Raw genomic sequence first — 21,858 nt, forward strand, 5'->3', positions numbered from 1 at the left:
AGTACACATTTGCTGGGTAAGTAAGTGAAAATGTTGGAAAAGGTATATGTGGGGAGACTGGGAAGTAAGTCAGTGGGGTGGCTCTGTCCAAAAGTGACCATCTGCCTCCCATTTCCATGCCTCCTCTCTAAGTCCTGCTGAGATACAGCCAGTTGGGACAAGGAGCATCAGTGGGGCGTCCTGCTTTCCCAAAACTTGAACCAGTGAACCAGCATCAGAAACTTGGGACAAAGGCTGGAGTGGCTGTTTGCAAAACAATGGCTTTCAAGGCTTTTGAGCTTCTGAGATGGAGAGGGTGGTTTTCTGCCATAGTGTGTCAAGCAGGAGTGTCTTCTTTGCAATAGAGGAAACTTCCGTGTACTTCTCCTCTTCAAGTACAAGAGCACCCCCGCACAGCCAGAAACTGGCCCGAGGTCTCCTTGGGTGGTTTGAAGGCTCAGTGGGGGTGGCCCAGCAGGCTCCGGGAAGCAGGGACCGACGAAGGAGTCAAGCTGCAAGGCTTCACTCTGGGGTGACAGCAGATGCCGGGGCTCCTCGGGCAGAGGATCTGCTGACAACAGTCTTGGGTGTAATAGAGTGAAACCAAGTTTTCTCCCTGGCAGGGCAGGAGGAGCTGGCTGGCAATGAGCCACCAGTCCCGCAGCCCCAGCCACTCTGAAGGCAGAGCATGGCCTTCCTCAGGCTGCTTTTCTGTCCCCTGTGACATATGCCTGACTTCAAAGGATGATGTATTGAAACACAGTGACATCTGAGTGGGAGGGTGACAGTGTTTTCAACTGGAGAGAAATGGAATCAAGTCCACAGTCGGAGGAGAGCCCTGAGCTCATCGCTTTGCAGTCCTGTCTCCAGCTTCTACGATTCCTTCCAATACCAGGACTTCTCCATCCGTGATATGAAAGGAAATCAACAATCCCCACTTCAACCCCAAAAGAGACGCTAGGAGGCTGGAACCAACTCCACTCATGAGCTCTCACTTGTCCTTCTAACATTCCATGCCAGAACACAAGCATGTCAAAGAATGTGTCCCGTGGGGCATACATGTCCCCCGTCTTCCACACGTGTGCCAAGTGCCCGTGTCCAGGCTCAGAAGGTCTGGCCACTTACAGGAGAGGCTGTGGGGCAGATCTTGTTGGCAGAGTACATGTAATTGGATTATGCACACCTCAAGCTTTCTGCCTTTGCTAGCTGACTTAATGCTTTACTTCTCAGGTTCATGATTTGGGTTAAACTTAGTGAAGTTGTCTAAGCATTTCCAGAGCCACGCCTAGGCTCCCTCTACCTGCCCCTCTTCCTCTCTCCCCACACACCAACCTGAGGCTGGATCCTGGCCTTTCTCACCAGGAGGGAGACCCTAGAAATACTCTAATCCATGCAATAAATGGGCCACTAGCCACAGGCAGGCCCATGCCAGATACACCCAACTGAGCTCTCTCTGAGGTGAGCCAAGACACGACCTCAGAATTCTTCCACTCCATGCCCGAGAGCCTTAAACAACCGACTGAAGTGGGCACATCACATGGAACCTGCCTAGCCCTTCTCCATCTTGTCACAAATGGAGAAACTGAGGCCTGGAGCAATGAAGTGACTTCCCCCAAAGCCCTCTTAACTCTCAGACCAGAGGACCAGGCGACTTCTCCCTCCATAGTGGTGACTGCAAGGCACCATGGGGGCAGCCACTAGTTGCTAAGAGCCTCCCGGGACCTTCTCTTCACTGCTCTTTACTGCTGGGACCAAGACTCCTACCCTTTCGTCACCGGCCCATGGCCCTCCCGGCGCCTGCCACCCTTCTAACCTCGCTCTCCCGAGGCGGCTCCCGACCAGAGGAGCCGCCCCCTCACCGAGTGCCGCCAAGCCCGGCTCCCCGGCGCCAGCGCCTCGGCCGTCCCTAATTCCTGCCTCGCGAGCCTCCGTCAGGCACTGCGATTAGAGGCCGCCTGCCTAATGACGGGGCGACGGCAGCATTCACTCAGAGCCGCAGAAGCAATTACCTTGAAAATGGGGGTCACAGGCCCCACTCGTTGGCTTTAATTGAATTCCAATATCTGCCGCGAGCTGCCTTCACCTAACTTGTAGCTTCCTAAATACTACTCACAGGAAGTGGAGCTAATCCAAGCAGTGCTTCTTCCCCAGTTTCTCTCCTTCCTTAGAGCTTAAAACAATTATTTTCAGAAGAGGATTTTAATTCCAAAGAGGGAGGCAGACGGGGAGAGGGGACCCCACTGTGGCCACTGCAGCGATGGGAGGGCTTGGCCTGGAAACTCAGGAGCTGCCTGGAAGGGGATGGGGACAAGGAGCTGGAAGAGGAGAAATTTCAGAGGACAGAACTCGGCACACTTCCCACCCTGCGTCCCCCTTCTGCCACTATCAGCAGAGCCACCAAGCTGTGAACCGGTCACTGAGGCAGAGGACACAGGCCCCACCCTAGGGCTGGACAGGTGGGGTGGGGGAAGAGCCCTGGGCTGGGAGTTGGCCCCTGAGCTTTGGCCTGGCTTTGCTGCTGGTGCATGTGACTATCTATGAACCACTTCCCCTCTCCGTGAAATAAGGGCATTGCCTAAGATCAGTGGTTCTCCACTAGGAGCCATTTCACGCCCCCTCAGGACATCTGACAGTGTCTGGAGACATTTTTGGGGATCACAACTACGTGTGGGGGGTGCCATTGGCATCCAGTGGGAAGAAGGCTGCGCCGAACATCCCACAATGCCCAGGACAGCCCCTCAACAAAGGATCTGGCCCCAAATTTCACCAGTGACGAGCCTAAAGAACGCTGGGCTAGATGACCTCCGAGGAGACTTTAAACTTATGATATTATGACTTCCCCTGGGGGGAGTGCCTCCCAGCTCAACGGCTAAAAACTCTGACCACTTACTAATGCTCCCCTTTCCGGACTCCTCTCTGCTCCTCCCACACAGCAGGTGAGGGTCTGTTCCTCCCCCAACACTGCCAGGATTCAGACCAGGCGAATGCTTCCACGCCCCCCACACACCCCAGCAGCTGCCACGGGGCTCAGGCCAGAAGGGCAGAACCACGTAACCATCACGGATCCCAGTGGCGTGATGGAGGGTCAGGACCCACCAGCATCACTCTGTCACTCCGACCCCGCCTCCCAGCATTCCCGGCCCAGAGAGATGAGCTGGTCCACCCCTCATTTAACAGAGGCAGAAACTGAGGCCTGAGGAAGAGATGGGACTTGCCCAAGGTCACACGGCAAGAACCATAACTAGAACACATCACTTATCCCACCAAGCAGAACATTCTGGGGCCTTCAGTTCCACCTAGAAATAATGACCTCAAATAACAAAAAAAGGACTGAAGACCACCCAGGGTCCCATAATATTAGAGCTGAAGGGACCTCAGTCAACCAGTCCACTGCTCCCCAGCCTGACTACCCTTCAGAGGGATCTGGAAAACTTCAGAAACACAGATTCCCAGTCCCACCCCCAGATCTATGGAAAGAACACTGGGGCGAGTGCCCTGGGATCTATATTGTTCAGAGGCCCCCTGGGGGACTGTGACCTCCACCGTCTGTGGATGGGAAGCAGTGATTCCTTCATTTTAGGGACTGAGGTAGACGGGACACCCTGAGGCTAAGAGCCTTGCCCAAAGTCACATGAAAAAATGATTTTTCCCCAGATGCTTATCTTAACTATCCTCAGCCTCCCAACAAAGCAGCGAGCAGGAGAAAGAAGCTATGTGAATCCAAGAAATGCACTAAAGATGCAAGCCAGGTACGGCTGCTAAAGGGGAGAAACCTGGCCTCCTCCCTTCCCTGAGGGCTCAGACCAGAAGTGGGCCTCACAAAGCACTCTTGGATATTTTTTCCTGTTCCAGGATGAGACAGGGCTTCTAGAAGGTCAGGAAGACCTGTCCAGGGACCCGACTAGAATTCACACATGACGAATGCTCAGCCAGGCAGCTCAGCGCGTGAGACAGCACGGCCCAAACCCAAATTCACAGCGCCATTCACATCAACAGTACAGCAGAGACAGTTCTGATCTCAGGTGGCCAAAGAAAGGCAGACCTTTGCCAGGCAGGGGACACAGGGCAGACAGGCACCCGAGGAGGTATGAGGAGGCTGGGTACCCTCATCAGTCAGCACGGCCCTGAAGGTGATGCCGGAGCCCACCCCCTCAACGGTGGGGACACCAAAAGCCAGGAGAGAAGAAGGCTGGTGAGTTTAGAGGTGATTTGAGGCATCGGGCACCCCTTTAATTAGGGACTGGGAGGCAACTGGGGAGCCAATGGGGAGAGAGCCCCAAATGGGTCCAAGCCCATGAGATGTTCAGGGAAGCTGGAGGCCTGGGGCCGCCATTCTTTGAGGCCAGCTAAGGTCAGGTCAATCTCTGGTTATGGTAAACGAGAGGAATAAAAGGGCTATACACACGGTGAGAGGCAGATTGGGGAGTCCACGTACCCCGATGATGGTGTTCAGCTCTGTCATGGTGACCTGCTTGGCACGTTCCACCGCCTGCGCCACCTGCTGCTGGTGCTGGGGGGAACAGGGCGAGGGTTAGATGCGGCCCCTTCCCCAACAGGGAGGGCCGCTGGGGACAGGCAGTCAGAGCCCCTCAGAGAAGGCAGAGGAAGTCCACTAAACCGGAGCAGGACACGGGTGGGATGGGGGACAGGGCATTTTTACTTTCTTCTTTAAACGCTTTTCAATGAGCATGTATTACTTTCGTAATCAAAACTTCCTTTGAATTAAGTTAAAATATAAATGAGCCAAAAGATGGCTATTAGTCATCACTCACACAAAGAAACCTCTTTCTATGCATCTGAATGAGCTGAACATTAGTTGACACTAGTGACTGATTATGAATTTTCTGAATGCGGTAACGGCACTGTGGTCACGCGGGAGAGTGGCCGTTTTTAGGAGACGGGCTGGAGCAGTGAGTGGTGGGTTGTCTGGATGTCTGCAACTGACGTTCAGAGGGTTCAGAATAAAAGTACGTGTGTCTATATACACTCATCTATGTCTATCTAAATAGAGAGCAAACAACAAAAAAGTATGTGTCAGATTAGGAAGAGACAGATTAGGAAGAGAAAGAAAAAGTGGCAAAATGAACCCTAATTAATATAAACTATGGACTTTGGGTGACAATGGTGTGTCCATGTAGGTTCACCAATTGTAACAAATGTACCACTCTGGTGCGCGATGTTGATAGTGGGGTAGGCTGTGGGAAATCTCTCCATCTTCCACTCAATTTTGCTGTGAACCTAAAGTTACGCCAAAAAATAGTCTATTTAGGGGCCAGCCTGGTGGTGTAGTGGTTAAGTTTGTGCGCTCCACTTTGGTGGCCCAGGGTTTGCATGTTCAGATCCCAGGCGCAGACCTACACACCGCTCATCAAGCCACGCTGTGGCAGGCGTCCCGTGTATAAAACAGAAGAAGATGGGCGTTGGATGCTAGCTCAGTGACAATCTTCCTCAAGCAAAAAGAGGAAGTTTGGCAATATATGTTAGCTCAGGACCAACCTTCCTCCCAAAAATAAACAAATAAATAAATAAATAAAAGTCTCCTAATGTCCAAAAATTCCTCTAAAAAAAAAAAGTCTACTTAAAAAAAAATTTTTTTTTTGGTGTCTTCATTCCCTTCAGCCTCGAGGTAGCACCTGCTCCGTGTACAGCTGTCTCCCCACTGGACTGTAAGCTGGGAGGACATCCCTCTGTCCTGTTCTTCCATGAATTCACGACTACTACTTATTGGTCACTTCTCTGACTCAGAGATGCCCGGACTCCAGGAGGGAGCTGTTGCTGGAGTGAGCTCTGCTGGGTGGCAACAGGCCCCTTTCAGTCGGCCCGCCTGTCTCCCCTGCACCAAGGAGCCTCCTTGGAGATGCTTCCCTCATATCACCTGTCAGCCCAGCCCCTGCCTCAGGGGGGGTCCCTTGGAAAGTGTGCTGAGAAGGTGATGTGACTGACCGGGCATGCCTCCGCTGAGGGCACTCTGTCCTGCGGGCTGGGGTCTCCTTTGGGTATTGGTTCCCCTCAGGGGGTCTGGCCCATGGCACTGACTGGCAGGCTTCCTTGCTCCTAGACGCTTCCAGGTGTGGAAGTTGGGGCACGGAGAAGCCAAGGCTGGGAATGCTGGTTTGATGGGGCATGGGGGGCACAGAGGCACCCCCTGCCCATTGTTAGCCTCGTCACAGACCAGGACCCTCCTCTCTGGTCTCAGGCAGTGGCAGAGAACCAGTTCCGCCAGAAGAACGAGCAAATGGTCCCTCTGGTGAGCTGGAGAAGGTGCTGTAAATCCCAGGCCATCCACCTCAGTAAGTATGAACGGACAGGAGTGGGCTCCGTGGGACCCCGCCAGCCGCTGGGCTGCTTTGGAAAGAAAAGGAGGACACAGCAAAAGGCCTTACCTCTTGTGACAGGAAAGGCATGATCTGTGCTAAAATCGTGTTCAGTCTCTTCGCAATCTCTGTCTGCAAAAGAAGAGAGTCCGCGTGAAGCTCAGGCACATCAATCAGGCCGCGGAAATGTCCGACAAGTGCAAGTGCGAACTGCCCCCAAACCACAGACCCTGCGACGGGCTCCATCCTGTCCACCCTCCGGCGGCCTCCTGCCAGGAGGCCTCGCTAAACCCACAGCATCGAGAAATCTCTTCCAACTCCCCCAACCAGGCTGCCTACACTTTGGGGAGCTCCGACTTCCTATCAGAGGTTGTCTATGTGTTTGGTTCAGTATATAGTTTGCCTCCTCTGGATGGAAGCCCCAATTAAAAATACAGCAAAACAAAACAAGAACAACCCCCATACTGCACACCCCAGTAAAACCTCTTACAAGAGTGAAACGCAGTGTGGTGCCCGACGGTGCCCAATGGCGATAGCAAGACAGGCTCTCAGACGAATCAGGAGGTTAATGGGAAGCCCCCAGGGCACATACGCCAAAGGGTTCCCTGGGGCCACGTAGAGGGTCTCCCTCACCCCCCACTTTTCTCTGCTGCCTCTCCCCAACCAGACCAATCCCTCCCCCATGTGTGTGCTGCCCAGCCTGAAATCCACCATTAATGCTTCATTTTTTACTGTAAAGCACTGCCTTCTCTAAGATGCTGCTCGGGAGCTAACTCACTGCATTCCTAACCCTTCACGTAAGTTGATCATAGAAAGGCTGATCAATTCTCTGCCCCACCTCAACACTCCTGAAAAGATCACATTTAGAAAAACATCAGGGCCAGCCCCGTGGCTTAGCGGTTAAGTGCGTGCGCTCCGCTACTGGCGGCCCAGGTTCCGATCCCAGGCGCGCACTGACGCACCGCTTCTCAGGCCATGCTGAAGCCGCGTCCCACATACAGTAACCAGAAGGATGTGCAACTGTGACATACAACTATCTACTGGGGCTTTGGGGGAAAAAAAAGAGAAAAGAAAAACATCAACTGTTTTTGCCACTTGCGTCCTACATGAATCCCAGGATCTCAGACTAAGAGGGGCTGAAAAAAAGAAAAGAAAAAAACAGTTGTGCTAAATGGTTAACTGAGTCCAGACAGGAAGGCCCAGAACCACTGATAGACAAGGCTCAGAATTGCTTTTCTTATCTCATTCTGAATCCCGAGGCCGCCAGGACCGAGGTCCCAGAGCTGGCTTCAAAGCTCTCACCAGCACAGAGCAATCTTTCAGAGACAAAACCATGACAACAGGCTCAAAAAGTCTGTGATCATCTGCATGTCAAATGATTCTGGATGAGAAATCCTTGTGCACTTAAAATAAAAACAATGCTGTCTGAAGGCTTACCAACAGACCCTAGACCTCAGGAGAATTCCTGGGGCCGGCACCCCCACCTCCCTCCAACCACAAGCCACTGATGAGGACGCCTCTGGTTTGTGAAGATAGGCCATCGACTAGGAATCTGAAGGGCCCTTGTGGCCTGCCATCCTGAGGCTGCTGGCTGCAGTGGTGAGCTCCAACTCAGATGGCCTGTCCACTACATCGGGGGCTCCTGGGTGGGGATGAGGGATAGCTTCTTCCTCCTGGAACACTCCAGATCCTCAGGAACAGGGCTAGCGTCTCCCACCGTGGCATTTGGGGTAGAACAAGTCTTTGTTGCCTAAGACTGTCCCTCGTATCCCAGACCAACTGACTGTCAATAATGGTCCCCACTTCCAAACTTGCAGGAAGGAGGGGAGTATCACCCCTAGCTGAGACCCACAGCCACATGTTCACATCTGGGGGATACTCCAGCAAAGACATAGTACATCCAGGTTTGTCAGCCTCAGTGCTATTGACATTTGGGGCCAGATAATTCTTCATTGTGTGGGCTGTTCTGTGCATTGTAGGGTTTTAGCAGCATCCCTGGTTCCACCCACTAGATGCCCGTCATTCACACTGGAAGGAACCTGGGAAGATTACTAAGTAATTATTGTATAAATTACTAATCTAGGTAAGCGGGAAGAGTTCTACTCCAAAATAGGGTTTTTTCTCATTTCTGTTCATTTTTCCCTCCTCCAAATTGATTGATAGTGGGGAAGGGGAATGAAATATGAGTCAGGGTTGTATATGGCAGGAGTCCTAGAAACAATCAGCTACTCTTCATCCTAGTCCAAACCTGTATAGAGCAACACGGTCACTCAACTGTCACGTTTTTGTGCTAAATAATAGAAAGATACATTAAAAACAAAAAAACAGAAATAAAATAAGCCAGCCTCACTGCTTAGGAAGCTCACTGGTCCAAGGTCTCTTACCTCAAATGCCTAGCACAGCAGAGCCTGGCACATAGTAGATGGTCAAGAAATGTTTGGCCAAAAGAATCTCACCAGCCTCCCTGCATCTATTTTGTGGGACTTAATAATGTGGTATCCCCCTGGCCACGGATCTGGGCCTGCCCCAGTGTGGGCAGCATCTATGGGAGGGGCCGTGGTGGACAGAGTGTTGACAAACAACGGGGAGGTGGGGTGGGCAGCAGCCCAGGCCCTTGCCAACAGAGTGAGGTAGTGTGGTCAAGCCAGACCAACTGCAAGCCACCTCGGTGGGTCTCTGGCTGCTGCCCCCTCTCCACAGCCAGAAAGGCAGGAGGCAGGCTCTGCACCTTCCCAGTCACTCTGGCCTACTCAGCAACTACAATTCTCTCAATTTCTGGCGTGGGTGGTTACAAAAGGGTTCCCAGCTGTTGCCTACTTCCTCTAGCAAATAGGTCAAATGTCAGGGTCTTGGTAGTTAAAGGAAAAAAATGAAAAGTAGCTGACCTTCTCCTTCCCCACACCCTTTAGCAGACGTGGCCACAGGCTTCCCCTAGGTGGGATCTTCCTGCAAGGCCTGGTCCAGAGCCCAGCATCCTCTGCTTATGAGGAAAAGGGAGCTGCCAGGATTTCACGTAGCCATGCCCAGTTCAAGGCTTGGCATTCGGGCCACCAGGCAACCACGGGCTGGGCTGCTCAGAGCAAGTTCCCTCTCATTCTCACCCCTCCACCCCACCCCAGTTCCTGCCTCCTTCACCAACCTCCCAAGACCAGAAACATCAACCAACGGCCATTAGAACAGCTCCATACAGATATGGAACATTCCAGAGGCGTGGGTACTGGCATTCAGGCTCTCTCCTGGGGCCCAAAGGCAATGAAGAGACGCCTCGCTGAGTGGCAGGAAGGACTCTGGCATACCACGAGATGCGACTGTACAGAGTTGGGGGGCGGGCAGAGGCAAGGCAGAGAAGGGAAGAGGTTGGTTTTACACTTGAGGAGCTTTTATAATAAACCAGGGCTTCTCTGTCTTTGGGTCTGGTGTTTTTTCTGGGGGAAAGGGGGTAGAGAGAGCACGCAAATTCCACCTCTCCCAGCTGCAACTGGGCTATCAGCTGCTGCTGAGTAGAACGCCCCTCAACAGTGGAAGCAGGGACTGAGCGCTACCCACCTCTACACAGGCCACCAACCCTGAGGACAGGCCCAGTATGATGGTGAGTCAAAGAATGAACAGGAAAACTGTTCACTAAACGGTTGTTTCTAATGTTTATTTTTTTGAGGGTGGTGATTGCGGGAGGGGAAGCTCCTGGAAATAGAAAGTTGGCCGGACAGAACCACTCTTAACAACAACAGTAATAATAATGGCTAACATCCGCTGACCCAGCTGTTCCAAGCATTTAACATGTGTGAGCTCTCAGTAACCCCATAGGGAAGGCACTTATTAAAATCTCCATTTTTCAGATCGAGAAACTGATGCTCAGCAATTAAGCAACTTCACTAAACGACTTCCTACCAAAAAGCCAAATTTTGACATTTTGAGCAAGCTTGGAGAAGTATTTTTGAAAGAAAAACGACTGTCAGGGTTAATAATTGACAGCATTTCCGATTAGAACAGCTGTTACAACAGCATTTGATCCAATTCAAACAAGCTCTAAACATCAGTTCCAAGAAAGGAAGGAAAAAAAAATCAAGACGTGTGACTTCAACCATCGGGACAGGTCACAACTCACAAATTGGAACTAGATCATACGTTGGAAAACTCCTTTTGGCGATTCAGGGCACTGTTATCAATAAGGCAGCTGTGGTTCACAAGGCAGACCTCCATCCTTCCCTCCATCTTGGTCCCGCAGAGCCACCTCCTTTGAGCCAGATCCTCCGATGCAAACCTGAGAGGTGGGGGGCGCCGGGCAGCAGGAAGACGGCTTCCTTTGGAAAAAAGGTGTTTGGGGAGCCTGTTGCTGCCTTTGAAAGTTTCTTTTCAAGTGTGGTTCAAAGAAGGCAAGGCTTTGCTGGTGCAAAAACATTGTTCCTTGGAAGGAACTAATCTACTAGACACGGACAGAGAAGCAGTTCAAAGAAACGTGCACAGAGATTCTGCGAAATTCAGAATGTGCGCTCCCAACTGGGCGCTGGGAGTAACATGTGCCCTGCGTCTCTATCAAGACTGTTAGGCAAATAAATGATGGAAAACAAGATAGTGGGGGGGCAAGGGTAATTTCCCAAAGAGCAAGCTGCTCAGTGTGCCTTAGTAGCTCCCATTTGCACGATCATCTCCTCATTAAAGCAGGACCTCTAAACATCTTGCTGTAAACTGAGGGTACTTGAGCATTCTAAGAAGTGTATTTCTCTAAATACATTCTAGCACTCACATTTGCTGCGGCTCACCATCCTCGGGCCTCTGACCCAGGACACTGAATTAAGGGAGATGCAATCTGCTCTCGGCCGTCACCCCCAGCAACCTCTTGCTCCTGGCCTTCAGCACCCAGCCAGTAGTTGGCCTTTTTTTTTTAATTTAGCTGACTACTCAAGAAGCAGTTGACAGCCACTTCCACCAGACGGTCTCTCCGCTATTTAGTTTTAAACCGCCCAGCCGTCTGTACCCGTCAGCTCTCGAGAACCCACACTTCATTTTAACCTCAGCCAAATACAAACAAGGAGAGGGAGAAACTTGCCACTTTAAAGAGCATGTTATGACCCAAAGCCACACAGAAAAGCCCCAGCTTCTATTCCCAGCTCTGACTCCATCTAGCTGCGGGGCTTTAGGCAAATCACTTTCCTCATCTGAGCTTCAATTTTGTTGTCTGCAAAACGGAGGGATGAACTGGATCACTAATAAGATCCAGGAGCCATCATTTAGAGTTTCAGAATGTTCAACATTCCTGAGTTGCTCTGTGACATATCATTTCCTCCATAAAGCTCAGTGAAATAGAGCCTGGCATGAGCTTCAAGGACAAGCAAAGAGGCAAGCCATCTCCAGACATGGATGGACACCGGGTGAGACGGGCTAGGCTGGCGCTGGCTGGGGCTCGGTCCCGAGGACCAGTCTTAACACCACGAACCATTCAAATGTGTCCATCGGCAAAACTGCACACAACTGTCACAGAGCAGGCAATAGCAGTGATGTCCTATCTGTAAGTGTCAAGCAGCTACTGTCCAGGTTCTGTGATTCACAAGGAAAGGCTCGCTGTGAGCTAAAGACAGGCAGGCAGGGGCCGGCCCAGTGGCTTAGCCGTTAAGTGCGCGCGCTCCGCTATTGGCAGCCCGGGTTTGGATCCCGGGCGCGCACCGACGCACCACTTGTCCAGCCATGCTGAGGCCACGTCCCACATACAGCAACTAGAAGGACGTGCAACTATGACATACAACTATCTACTGGGGCTTTGGGGGGAAAAAAAAAGGAGGAGGATTGGCAATAGATGTTAGCTCAGAGCCGGTCTTCCTCAGCAAAAAGAAGAGGATTAGCATAGGTGTTAGCTCAGGGCTGATCTTCCTCACACACACACAAAAAAAGACAGCCAGGCAAGGGCTCTTCGAGACACTTCGTTTAGTGGGAAGTAACAGCAACTCCACATCTGTCAGACAGCCAAGGGGCCGCTGCTAGGCTCCTGGTTTCATATCTAAAACCAGGATTTCTTCCTGGGACAATCAGGGCAGTGTCTTGGAAAGAGCAGTGTGTTGGGAATCTGAAGACCCATTTGTGGAAGTGAGCGAGAAAATGACACGAGGGAAAGACGCCTGCTTGGGCAGGCCCCGTGGCTTAGCGGTTGGGTGCTTGCACTCCGTTGCTGGCGGCCCGGGTTCAGATTCCGGGCGCACACTGACGCACCGCTTCTCCGGCCATGCTGAGGCCGCGCCCCACATACAGCAGCTAGAAGGATGTGCAGCTATGACATACAACTACCTACTGGGGCTTTGGGGGAAAAAAAAAATTAAAAAAAAAAGACGCCTGCCTATGTGAAACACGAGTTACACCCCCAAACCATGAGAAAATGGTGGTGCTCAATCCAGCTCTGTCTGGCATGCCATGTGGCCTCTAGAAAGACATCCCAGTGGCTGGGCCTCACGTTACTAATCCTCTAGAACCATGTATGTTTGGGGTGGGGACTGGGTTGCTCCGGAGTTCTTGAATTTTATTCAGGTTTTACCTGGTTCTCTGACTCAAGCCCTGGGGTATTCAAAGTGAATCTGCTTCATCTTGAATTAAAATCACAGGAGCACAGGGAGAGGTTGGGGGGTGTGCAGAAGGAGGCGGCTCCAGCAGCCGGGTGCCACAGTCACCCCGCAATCAAATATTGCAAGATTCCGGAACAATGTGTCCGGGCAATTTTAACTTAAAATATCCCATTGCATTTCCTAGGCAATTCTAAATTGATAGGCCCTCAATTACTGGACTACAAGATGAAATTCCTTGCCAGGCAGTTTCTCCTTGGACCAAGCTCAGGGAGCACTGAAATAAAGTGGGTATTTTATCGCTGGTGGGAGGGAAGTCCAGGGACAGAGACCTCCAGTACAAGGCAGCATGGGGTTCCCAGGCCCCACTCCATGCCCCCAAGGGCTCTAGGGGAAAGCAGCGCCACAGTGTCTTCAAGAAGGGGGCAAATAAATGATCCACTTAGCAGCCAAGGGAGATAATGACCCCTGCTCCTGGTGGAGCTGGGGAGGTTTACATCACAGATCACTCAATGATAGCCGAGCCTCCTTAAAGGCCCTTTTAGCGCTGACATATTGATCAAATTATATATAACTACAACGCCATAAAATATTTATGCTTCCGAGGAAGCCTACTGAATTCTTTATGCCGGGAGGGCTGGGTACAAGAAAAGGCCCAGCCCTGGCATGACCCTGAGGATCTGTCTCCCGGAGGACGGAATGGGATGCTGGCTGGGGCCGGCCTGTGATGGACGTTCTATGCACCAGCCCCCATGCCCTTCTCACAGGCTAAGGATGGCAGGGAGGATACAACACATGCACCCTTACCCAGCTAGGAAGGATGAAAGGCAAGGGAGTCTGAGAACTGAGGCTGTGACATGACCCTTCCCTGTGCTTCCCTGAAAGGAATTCTGCCTTCCCTTTCTCTGCCCTCCAGAAATCTCAGACATTTTCTGCCAAGAGTCTAGGAGTGAGGGAATTGGGAATGGTGAGGCTGAGTGCGGAAGCGGAGAGTGGCAGGGGAGGGGGAGAGAGGAAGCATCCAGGCCACTGACCCTGGAAAGAGCTGGCAACTCAAACTCTAGAGACCTGCACTCCAGGCCCAGGTACGTCCTGCACTTGGGCTTCAGTTGCCGTTGCACGACGGAGGCAGATCTGGGTCCAGTATAATAGTCAGGGCTCTCAAAAATGAATTAGGTCTGTATGCAAGGGAGTGCCCCGTCCTCAGGAGCATTCAACGGCAACCCAACAGGGACACGGGGGGAGACCCCACTCCATGGGAGGGACCTGGGCCTAGATGACAGCCAAGTCCCTGCCTGGCTCTAAGATTCTAAGACTTTCATTTCTCAGACTCGCAGTGTCCATCCACCAGGCTTCCTGTTAACAAGATCCAATAATCTTTAAATATTTGTTCACTTTAATTTCTTGGTTCCCAAAAACATTAAACTCTGCTTGCCTCCCACCCACACTCCAGGGGATGGCCCTCAAAGAGCTTGCTTGTGTAGACAGAACAGGGAAAGCCTTTTCAGATTACACCTCCCCCAACAGTGCCCATTCATCCCAGGCTCAGCCACCCTCCCATCCCTCCCTCCCCTCAGATAACCCCCTGCCCCCCTCCCCAACCTTCCCAGACTCCACTGGCCAGCTCTCACCAGGAGGGAAAATTCTCAATTCATCCCTGTGGGGTTGCCATGGCAACCCCCAGCCACCTAATCCCCCTTGGAATATTATGCAAATCTCCCCTCACCCCTCAACAGGCTGTAAAAGTCACATTACCCTTGCAGAGGCAGCTGGTTAAATTTTGGGGGTCTCCCCATAAAGGTCAGTGCTACAAATGAAATACTGGCTATGACTTAAGGACAGGGGTGCTCTGGGAAACCTAGGTGGCAGGGAGGGAAATGAGGTGTCAAAGAGGGGAAAGACTGACTGTGGGCAGAACAGAGCCCCATTTTATCCACCCACCACCAAGTTCACAACCAAAGAGCATGTCCCTTCCTGAGATTAAAAGGGTCAGAGTCCTCTCTCCCCAGACAAGGATGGCAGGAGTGGTGGCATTTCACAGGCCATAAAAATCAAGATCAGTTGTTTCTAGGATCGGCTCCCCCTCAAACCGACCTCCTCCCAAACCACCACCGAGTTCAACCTCTCAGTTTACAGAGGAGGAAATGAGGCCCAGTGAGGGAAAGGGGCAAGACAGTGGCAACCAAGTCTCCCAGCTCTAGAGCCAGAATTTTCCTCCCCACATCAAGGCTTCTCAGCCAGGGGCGATATTGCTCCCGAGGGGACGTTTGGCAATGTGTGGAGACATTTTGGGGTGTCACGACGGGAGTGGCGCTACTGACAGCTAGGGGACAGAGGCCAGGGGTGCTGTTAAACATCCTGGGATGCACAGGCCAGCCTCACCACAAAGAACTACCCAGCCCCAAACGTCAGTAGTGCCCGGGCGGAAAAACCCTGATCTACAGATCGCTGACGCTTGTGTTTGACGGAATTCTTGAAGGCTTTGTCTGGGGACTTCCCAGCACTGGAATCAAAGCCCTGCGGGTGCAGGCAGGTCTGGGGGTGGGCTTGTGGGGAGACCACGAAAGACCACACCTCCATATGGCCTATAGATAAAGACCACTGGTCCACAAGTGAAACAGACCTGGTTTCCAGTTCCGAACCTGCCCCAGTCCCCTGAGAGACCACGAGTGAGTCACTAACCTCGTTACACGTCAGCGTCCCTATCTATCAGGTGGTGCTCGTGAGGCCCCCACTGCAGGGCTGGCACGTGGAGACAGCGAGTAAAATGAGACAGGGCTCTGGGAAGCACACGCAACACCAAGATCTTGTCCTCGCTCTCTGAGGCCCCGGCAACTTTGGGGACTCCGTCCCACCGTGAAAATACCTTGTCGAGGTCTCCCGATGTGCACGGTGGGTGCTGTGCCAACAGTTAATGTGCATCATCTCGTATAATCCTTGAAACGCTCCTTATAACCACACAGTCCAACATGTGAACCCACCAGCCATGTGTGGCTAGCTAACGTTAATTAAAATTCAATTTAAAACTCAGTTCCTCAGTCATAGTAGCCACATTTCAAGTGCTCAATAGCTACATGCAGCTGGCGGCCACCATACTGGACAATAAGACATACATTTCCATGATGGCAGTAAGTTCTATTGGACAGCACGGCTCTAATACGTGAGTGTTATCATCGTCCCCGTTACAAACTGAAGTTCACAGAGCTCAGTCTGCCCTGAGTCACCAGTCCCTGAGTCTTGACCTAGGACTCACACCCAGGTTTGTCTGACCTCAAAGCCTGTCTCTTAGCCATCAGACACACCACCTGCCAGCTCCTGGTGCTCTGACCTAACCTCCCAGGATCCCCCTGAGAACCAGTTGACTTCTGATGGAGAAACTCTGAATCTACTGGCACACAGGTGCCAGTAAAAACAGGCTTACCAGGGACCCACCCTACCCGCCACCAGGAGGTCTGGGAAATGCCCAATGCTCCAGCAGCATCATGGGAGTCTAAAAAAGGGGCTTGGTCAGGGGTAGAGGGAGGGAGAACAAGGTGGAGGTCCCTTGAGAAGTGGGGTAAGAACCAGGCAAGAGAACAGACCGAAACCCAACGAGCTAAGAGAGAGGAGGAGTATCTACTTGGTCCCCCTTAAGAAGTTCCTGCAGGCTGGGCTCCTTGGGGCCACACACAAGTGCCAGGGACATGGAGGCCAGTGCCAAGCCAACAGTGGGAGGACCCTGGCAGGGCAGGGCAGCTCCTGGAGGGCCCTAACGCTTCTCCCCATTCCAAGCTGGCTTCATAAGTGTGAGGTCTTAAGGACTGAGGCTGGGAGACAGGGCAGCACTGTCAACCTCACTTCCTCCAGAGTCTTTCCCTAGGACTTCTGCTCTTAGGTAAAGCAAGGTAAGAACCAGACTGCAGCCCTCTCCACTGGTGAGGGAGCTCAGAGGAAGGGCCCCCTTCTCTTCTCAGAGTGAGGGCCTAAGGAGAAGCTAAAGACCCCAACGACCCGTCAGTCCTGGCCAGCTCACCGCCTGTCTGCCCGATCTCACCCTTACTCTTTCTCACCAGGCCGTTTACCCCCTGGCTCTAGACCATGTGGCATCGCCTGTGGCATCTCCTCGGCCCAGTGAGTCTGCCCTACCTCTCCCCGGACAGAAGTCTGATAGTTCCTGTACCCCACCCCACCCCTGGATCAAGGACTGACTCCCACCCCCGCCTACTAGTCTACACCGAACCGCATGCCCTTCCCCAGCAGAAATCACCACTGTTCACAAAGCATGCCCGACAGGATTCTCCGTTTCAGACATGGGGTTAGGACTGCTCTGCCAAGGGCTCTCCCCAGGGAAGTATTTGGGGAGTGAGTAGAGGGCCTCCTCCTCCAACTCTTCGCTCACACACTGGCTGAGTGGTGGAGGAGTCTAAAACCAAAGCCTTCAGGCCAACCAAGAAGGGAGAGGCCCCTCCCTGCCCCAAGCTGCTCTTGGTGTTCCCAGTGCTGCAGGACTGGTGGGAAAAACTCTGGCTGCATTTGAGGGAAGATGTGGCATTCCAGTGCCAACTAAAAAGGAACTTCTCCCATTGGGCTAGCAGAGTTCTTATTCAGAATTAGAAAAAAAAAAAAAAAAAAAAAAAACAGTTGAAGAGCTGTGAACAATGGTTATCAAGGATTTAAAGGGCAAAGAGATAAGGCCATAACACTTGGAACTCCAGGCCCAGACAGACAGCCAGGGCATGACAAGCACCGTTTACTAGGGCATGACAAGCACCGTTTACTAATTTACCTCTGAGCCATTGACACTGCTTCCTGATACGCAGTTCCTTCCCGTAATCCAAACTCAGCACGTTTTACCCATCTCTTCCCCATTCCTCACTCCCCCATACCTCTGCTTTATCATCTCTCCTCCCAGCTAGCTCTTTCCTCGTGCCTCTCCTTTCTTCGTCTCACAAAAAAATGCTTAGGCTATATTAAAGACACTTTAAAACAAAGGTTTATGACACGTTTACATTTCGTTCTACAATCACGACTTTCGCAGCCAACCCGAGAAAGCCTTGTAACCTTCCCAGAAAGTCCATAATGCTATACTGGGTCAGAGAGAACCCCAACCTGGAGCGTAACCTGAGTCCCCCACAAAGTGCACAGGGTGCACCCAGTATGGGCCAAGCCCCGTGCTGGGCTCAGGGGCCTCAGTGAACACAAACTGGTCCTGTCCCTCAGGAACTCACGGCCCAGTCATTCCAAGCCCCTCCGCCCCAGCCCACCCCCAATTTAAGAACACAGCCCTCCAGTGCCCTGGAAGGATGCGCGTCATCTTCATACCCCAGGCCTTTCATGCCATGCTCTGAGGCTTTCATCCTGATGTTTGTTGCTCCTGGACCCCAGTGCCCCTCATTGTAGGTTCTTCAGAAGAAAATGTCTAATCTGCTTTGCAAACAGTTAAGGGCTCTATTATTATCATCCATAATAGTTGGAAGATCAAAATTTTCACTCTTTATTCTCAGTAAAGGCCTTCTCTTGGGATTATCTGGTGGTGGTGGCAGCTGCCTCAGGACCCCGGACCCCCATCTGTGTCACTCACATGGTGGGTAAATGGAGGACCACCTCCCACACACAAGCCAAGCCCATCCACGCTCCCAGCCTTTGCCACGACAGCTGGCCTCTGAGAGAACAGGGCAACAGCCACAGCCAGACTCCAGGCCCCGAGACAGCTTCCCCAGCCTCTCAGCCCCACTCCTCGTTTTTCTCAACAATGGGAACTCGGTTCTTTCTTCATCCTTCGAAGGACGCAAAGGGTAAAGGGAAGCTTTGGTGACAGCGGGTGAAGGGAGCCTCTTCCTGAAAGCGTGTTGTTGTTTGAAGTCGGCTGGGGTGAAGGGGAGGGAGGTATTCCTTCTCAGGGAAAATCTTCAAGGCTGAGTAGATGGGACCCCTGGTTAACCCCCTAAGCCTGGGATGAAGTTCCACTTAAGACTGTAAGTCCCTGCCCCACCCACCCTCACGGTTTCAGAGGAACCTCTGCCCAAGAAGAGCCTCCTGGAATCTCATCTGAAAGGGGCTTAGGGGTCCCTGATCTGAGTCTCCAACAGGTGGACCCCTCCCCCAAGTCCCCCACTGAGGTGGCCTGTGCCTAAACCCTCACAGGGACAGCTCAGAGGAAGCCTGCCTGCCCCATCCTCACGCCGACTGTGCAACATCCCTGGCAAACAAAAGAACTCAAAATCACTGTTAGTTGCAATTGCAACTCCCCCAGTACCTCCTTGAGAACACCAGGTCCTAACCACCCTCAGGGGGGAGGCCCAGGGAGGAGGTGCTGGGCCTCAGTGTGCTGTCTGCAATGGAGGATGCCTCAAAGCAACAAACCCACCAATAGTCCCTATTCACGCAGAGGCAGGAAATTTCCCCTTCCCTAAGTTTCTCCTTAGCCCCAACTCGAGAGGGAACATTTATTTTGAAAGGCAAGAGAAAGAAAAGAAAAAGCCAAGGGAGAAAAGCAAAGAGAGAAGGGAAGAAAGCATCGCGGCTGTGAGTTGCAGAGAGCATTTGTTGAAAACAAGATATTGTCCCTTTAAGCATATAAAAACAAGGCCCTTGAGCACACAGTTCTCACTCTGGTACACAATTATGGGTGCTTTCAGCTGTCTAGCACTACTTCAAGTGCTCTCTTAAACCAGACTGTCAATGGCATGTTGAAAGCTATTTTGCTGGCTGCTATCATTAATAGCAAAGTGGAGAGCTGGGCTGATGAGAATTAAATATGGGGGAGGGGGAGGGTCATAACCAGTCATTACAGAATTACCAATATGAGAAAGGAGACAATTCCACTTTGGGGAATAAAGTTCAAACCAGCATATTACAGTGGGGAAGCAGGCAGGCGAGGCTGCAGACTGCACAGAGCGTCCCCTACCCCCACCCCAGCAGATGGACTCTGGCCAGCCCTGGAGAGCCACATGGGGACAGAGGAGCCGGCGAGTCGGGAGTGCGAGAGCAGAGAGGCCTTGGAGATCACTTTGCTGCAAAATGTCACCACCTCGCCTCACTCCCCACGTGGAGCCCCCTCCGTACCATTCCAAAGACCTGTGGACTTGTGGCTTCTGGAACACACCTCACTGCCTTTCCAAGAGCTGTTGCCACTCCTAGAGGAGCCTCCACTGCCGGCTTCTGCCTACAAACCCCTGCTTGCCCTTTAAGACGCGGCTCAAGTACCAGCCCTTCGGTGTCATCTTCTCTGACCCGGCTCCCCTTTCCCAGGAAGAAGAAGCCGCCCTGTCCCGGGTGCTCCTCCTGTGACACTCAGCCACATTAGCACTTACCTCACGGCATCGCAATGACTTATTTAAATGCCCGACTCCCCCGTGGAGGGAATGGTGTCTTATTCATCTGGGTAACCAGCCCCAGCCCACACCCAGCACATCCCAGGCCCCTAATAACCGTTTTGGGAATGAATCCAACCCCCTCATTTTACTGATGAAGAAACTGGATGCTGAGCTGCAGGAGGAAGCCTGCAGAGCCGGCAGCCAGCCCACAATTAACCCCCCACTTCCTACTCACAGGGCTCAGGGAATCAGAATCCCACCCTCTGACAACCCGGATAATTCTGAGTAAAGAAAAACCAACATGTTTACTGGGCACCTACTATGTGCTGAGTGCAGGTAAGAAACCCCAGCAGAGGGGCGTCCTCCGTATCTACAACAACAAGGACATGGCGCACGCCAGATCACAGGGGAAACCCCACTGAGATTTGGCCTTTTTGTCCTGGCGTCCCAGTATTTTGTACAAACAAATGGGATAGAAAAACATTTTCCTGTGCAGGAAGGAAAGGGGAATTTATTCCTTGACTGACTCATTCCTACAACAAAATGGAAATGAAGGGCCTCTGACATAGATTAGACACTTCCTGTGCTTGGGGGCGGGGGGGGGGGGGGTGCGCCAGAGAGAATCCAGAGAGAGAAAGAAGAGCTCTGTGCCCTCTGGGGGTCCTGGTCCAGGGAGTTCATGGAAGAGTCTTAAATGAATCCCCACCCAGGCTCAGTCTCCTTGATCCGTAAAGTAAGGACAAGGGACCATGTGCCCATCTCCCAGGTCACTTCAGTGATCAAGTGTATGAGAAGGAAGAGACCTGGAGATGCACACAGCCCTCCACTCTGTCAACTCCATCGGCAATAAAGAAGAGGGGTCCAGAGAAGGCTGGGGTGGAAGGCAGTCCTGAAGGACGGGGGGCTCCTCCTGGGTGGACAGGACACAGTAAAGGGAGCTCTGAGCTCAGCAGACCCCAAAGCTGAGCGAGGCCAGCACCTGGGACAGTGAAAGGCACTGGGTGACTAGAGAGCCTGCTCCAGGGGAGAGTGACAGCGCAGGAAAAGTTACATGGAAACCAGGGCGCAGAGGGAGCTCTAGGCGTCAGCACTCTGGCCAAAAAACGATACTTGAAGGAATTTCTCCTTAGCTCAACCCAGACGCCACACAAATAGGCACTGCCTTAGTCTAAGGACGAGTGTCCCCTTCCACTTTGAGAGTGGTCCCATCTTCTCCCTTCCAAGACAGACTCAACTCCCGGGCAGGGTCGCTGTGACCTCGCCACCTGCTGGCTCCCTCTGGCCACCCGTACCTTCAGGATGGTCACACAACTTCAAGCGGTTGTACCCAGAGATCGTCCAGCCCAAGACCCTTATCACACAGGTGAGAAGACCAGGGTGTCTGTGTGTATGAGTGTACACGCGCGCGTGTGTATGACAAATGGAGATGTCCCATCTCCCTCTTCAGTCCTGTGTTCATGGCCACCCCCATGGCTTTCTGTATCCTCAGGGGAAAAGGTGACAGGTTTTACCACTTTTCCTCACCTTGACCCTACCTCTGGGATTGCTAGTCATGTAATTCTGTCTGCTACTACGCAGATCAAATCAGTAGTTATGCAAATAGCTGGCAATTAGGAAGAAGACTGTGGGCAAAGAGGGCTTAGAGGATATGGTTCGGGGGACTTTGGCCTCTGGTGGAGCCAAGTGTGTAGCCTCAGCCTCCTGAGATGATAACCCAGAAAGAAG

General features: G+C 52.3%; 1 protein-coding gene across 4 annotated transcripts in view; it reads right to left on the minus strand.

Annotated features, from left to right (window-relative positions):
• TLE3 (TLE family member 3, transcriptional corepressor) overlaps positions 1-21,858 on the minus strand; it is a 50,032-nt gene that overhangs the window by 21,246 nt on the left and 6,928 nt on the right. For 2 of the 4 annotated variants that reach the window (XM_058541966.1, XM_058541965.1), the window contains exons 5-6: positions 6,363-6,425; positions 4,385-4,489 (exon numbers count right to left, since the gene is read on the minus strand). In XM_058541966.1, coding sequence (XP_058397949.1) covers positions 4,385-4,489; positions 6,363-6,425 — 168 coding nt within the window. The remainder of the gene's footprint in view (positions 1-4,384; positions 4,490-6,362; positions 6,426-21,858) is intronic. The other 2 variants (XM_058541968.1, XM_058541967.1) reach the window with 1 other exon arrangement.

This window comes from Diceros bicornis, chromosome 5 (assembly GCF_020826845.1).
Source record: "Diceros bicornis minor isolate mBicDic1 chromosome 5, mDicBic1.mat.cur, whole genome shotgun sequence".
Taxonomy (NCBI): domain Eukaryota; kingdom Metazoa; phylum Chordata; class Mammalia; order Perissodactyla; family Rhinocerotidae; genus Diceros; species Diceros bicornis.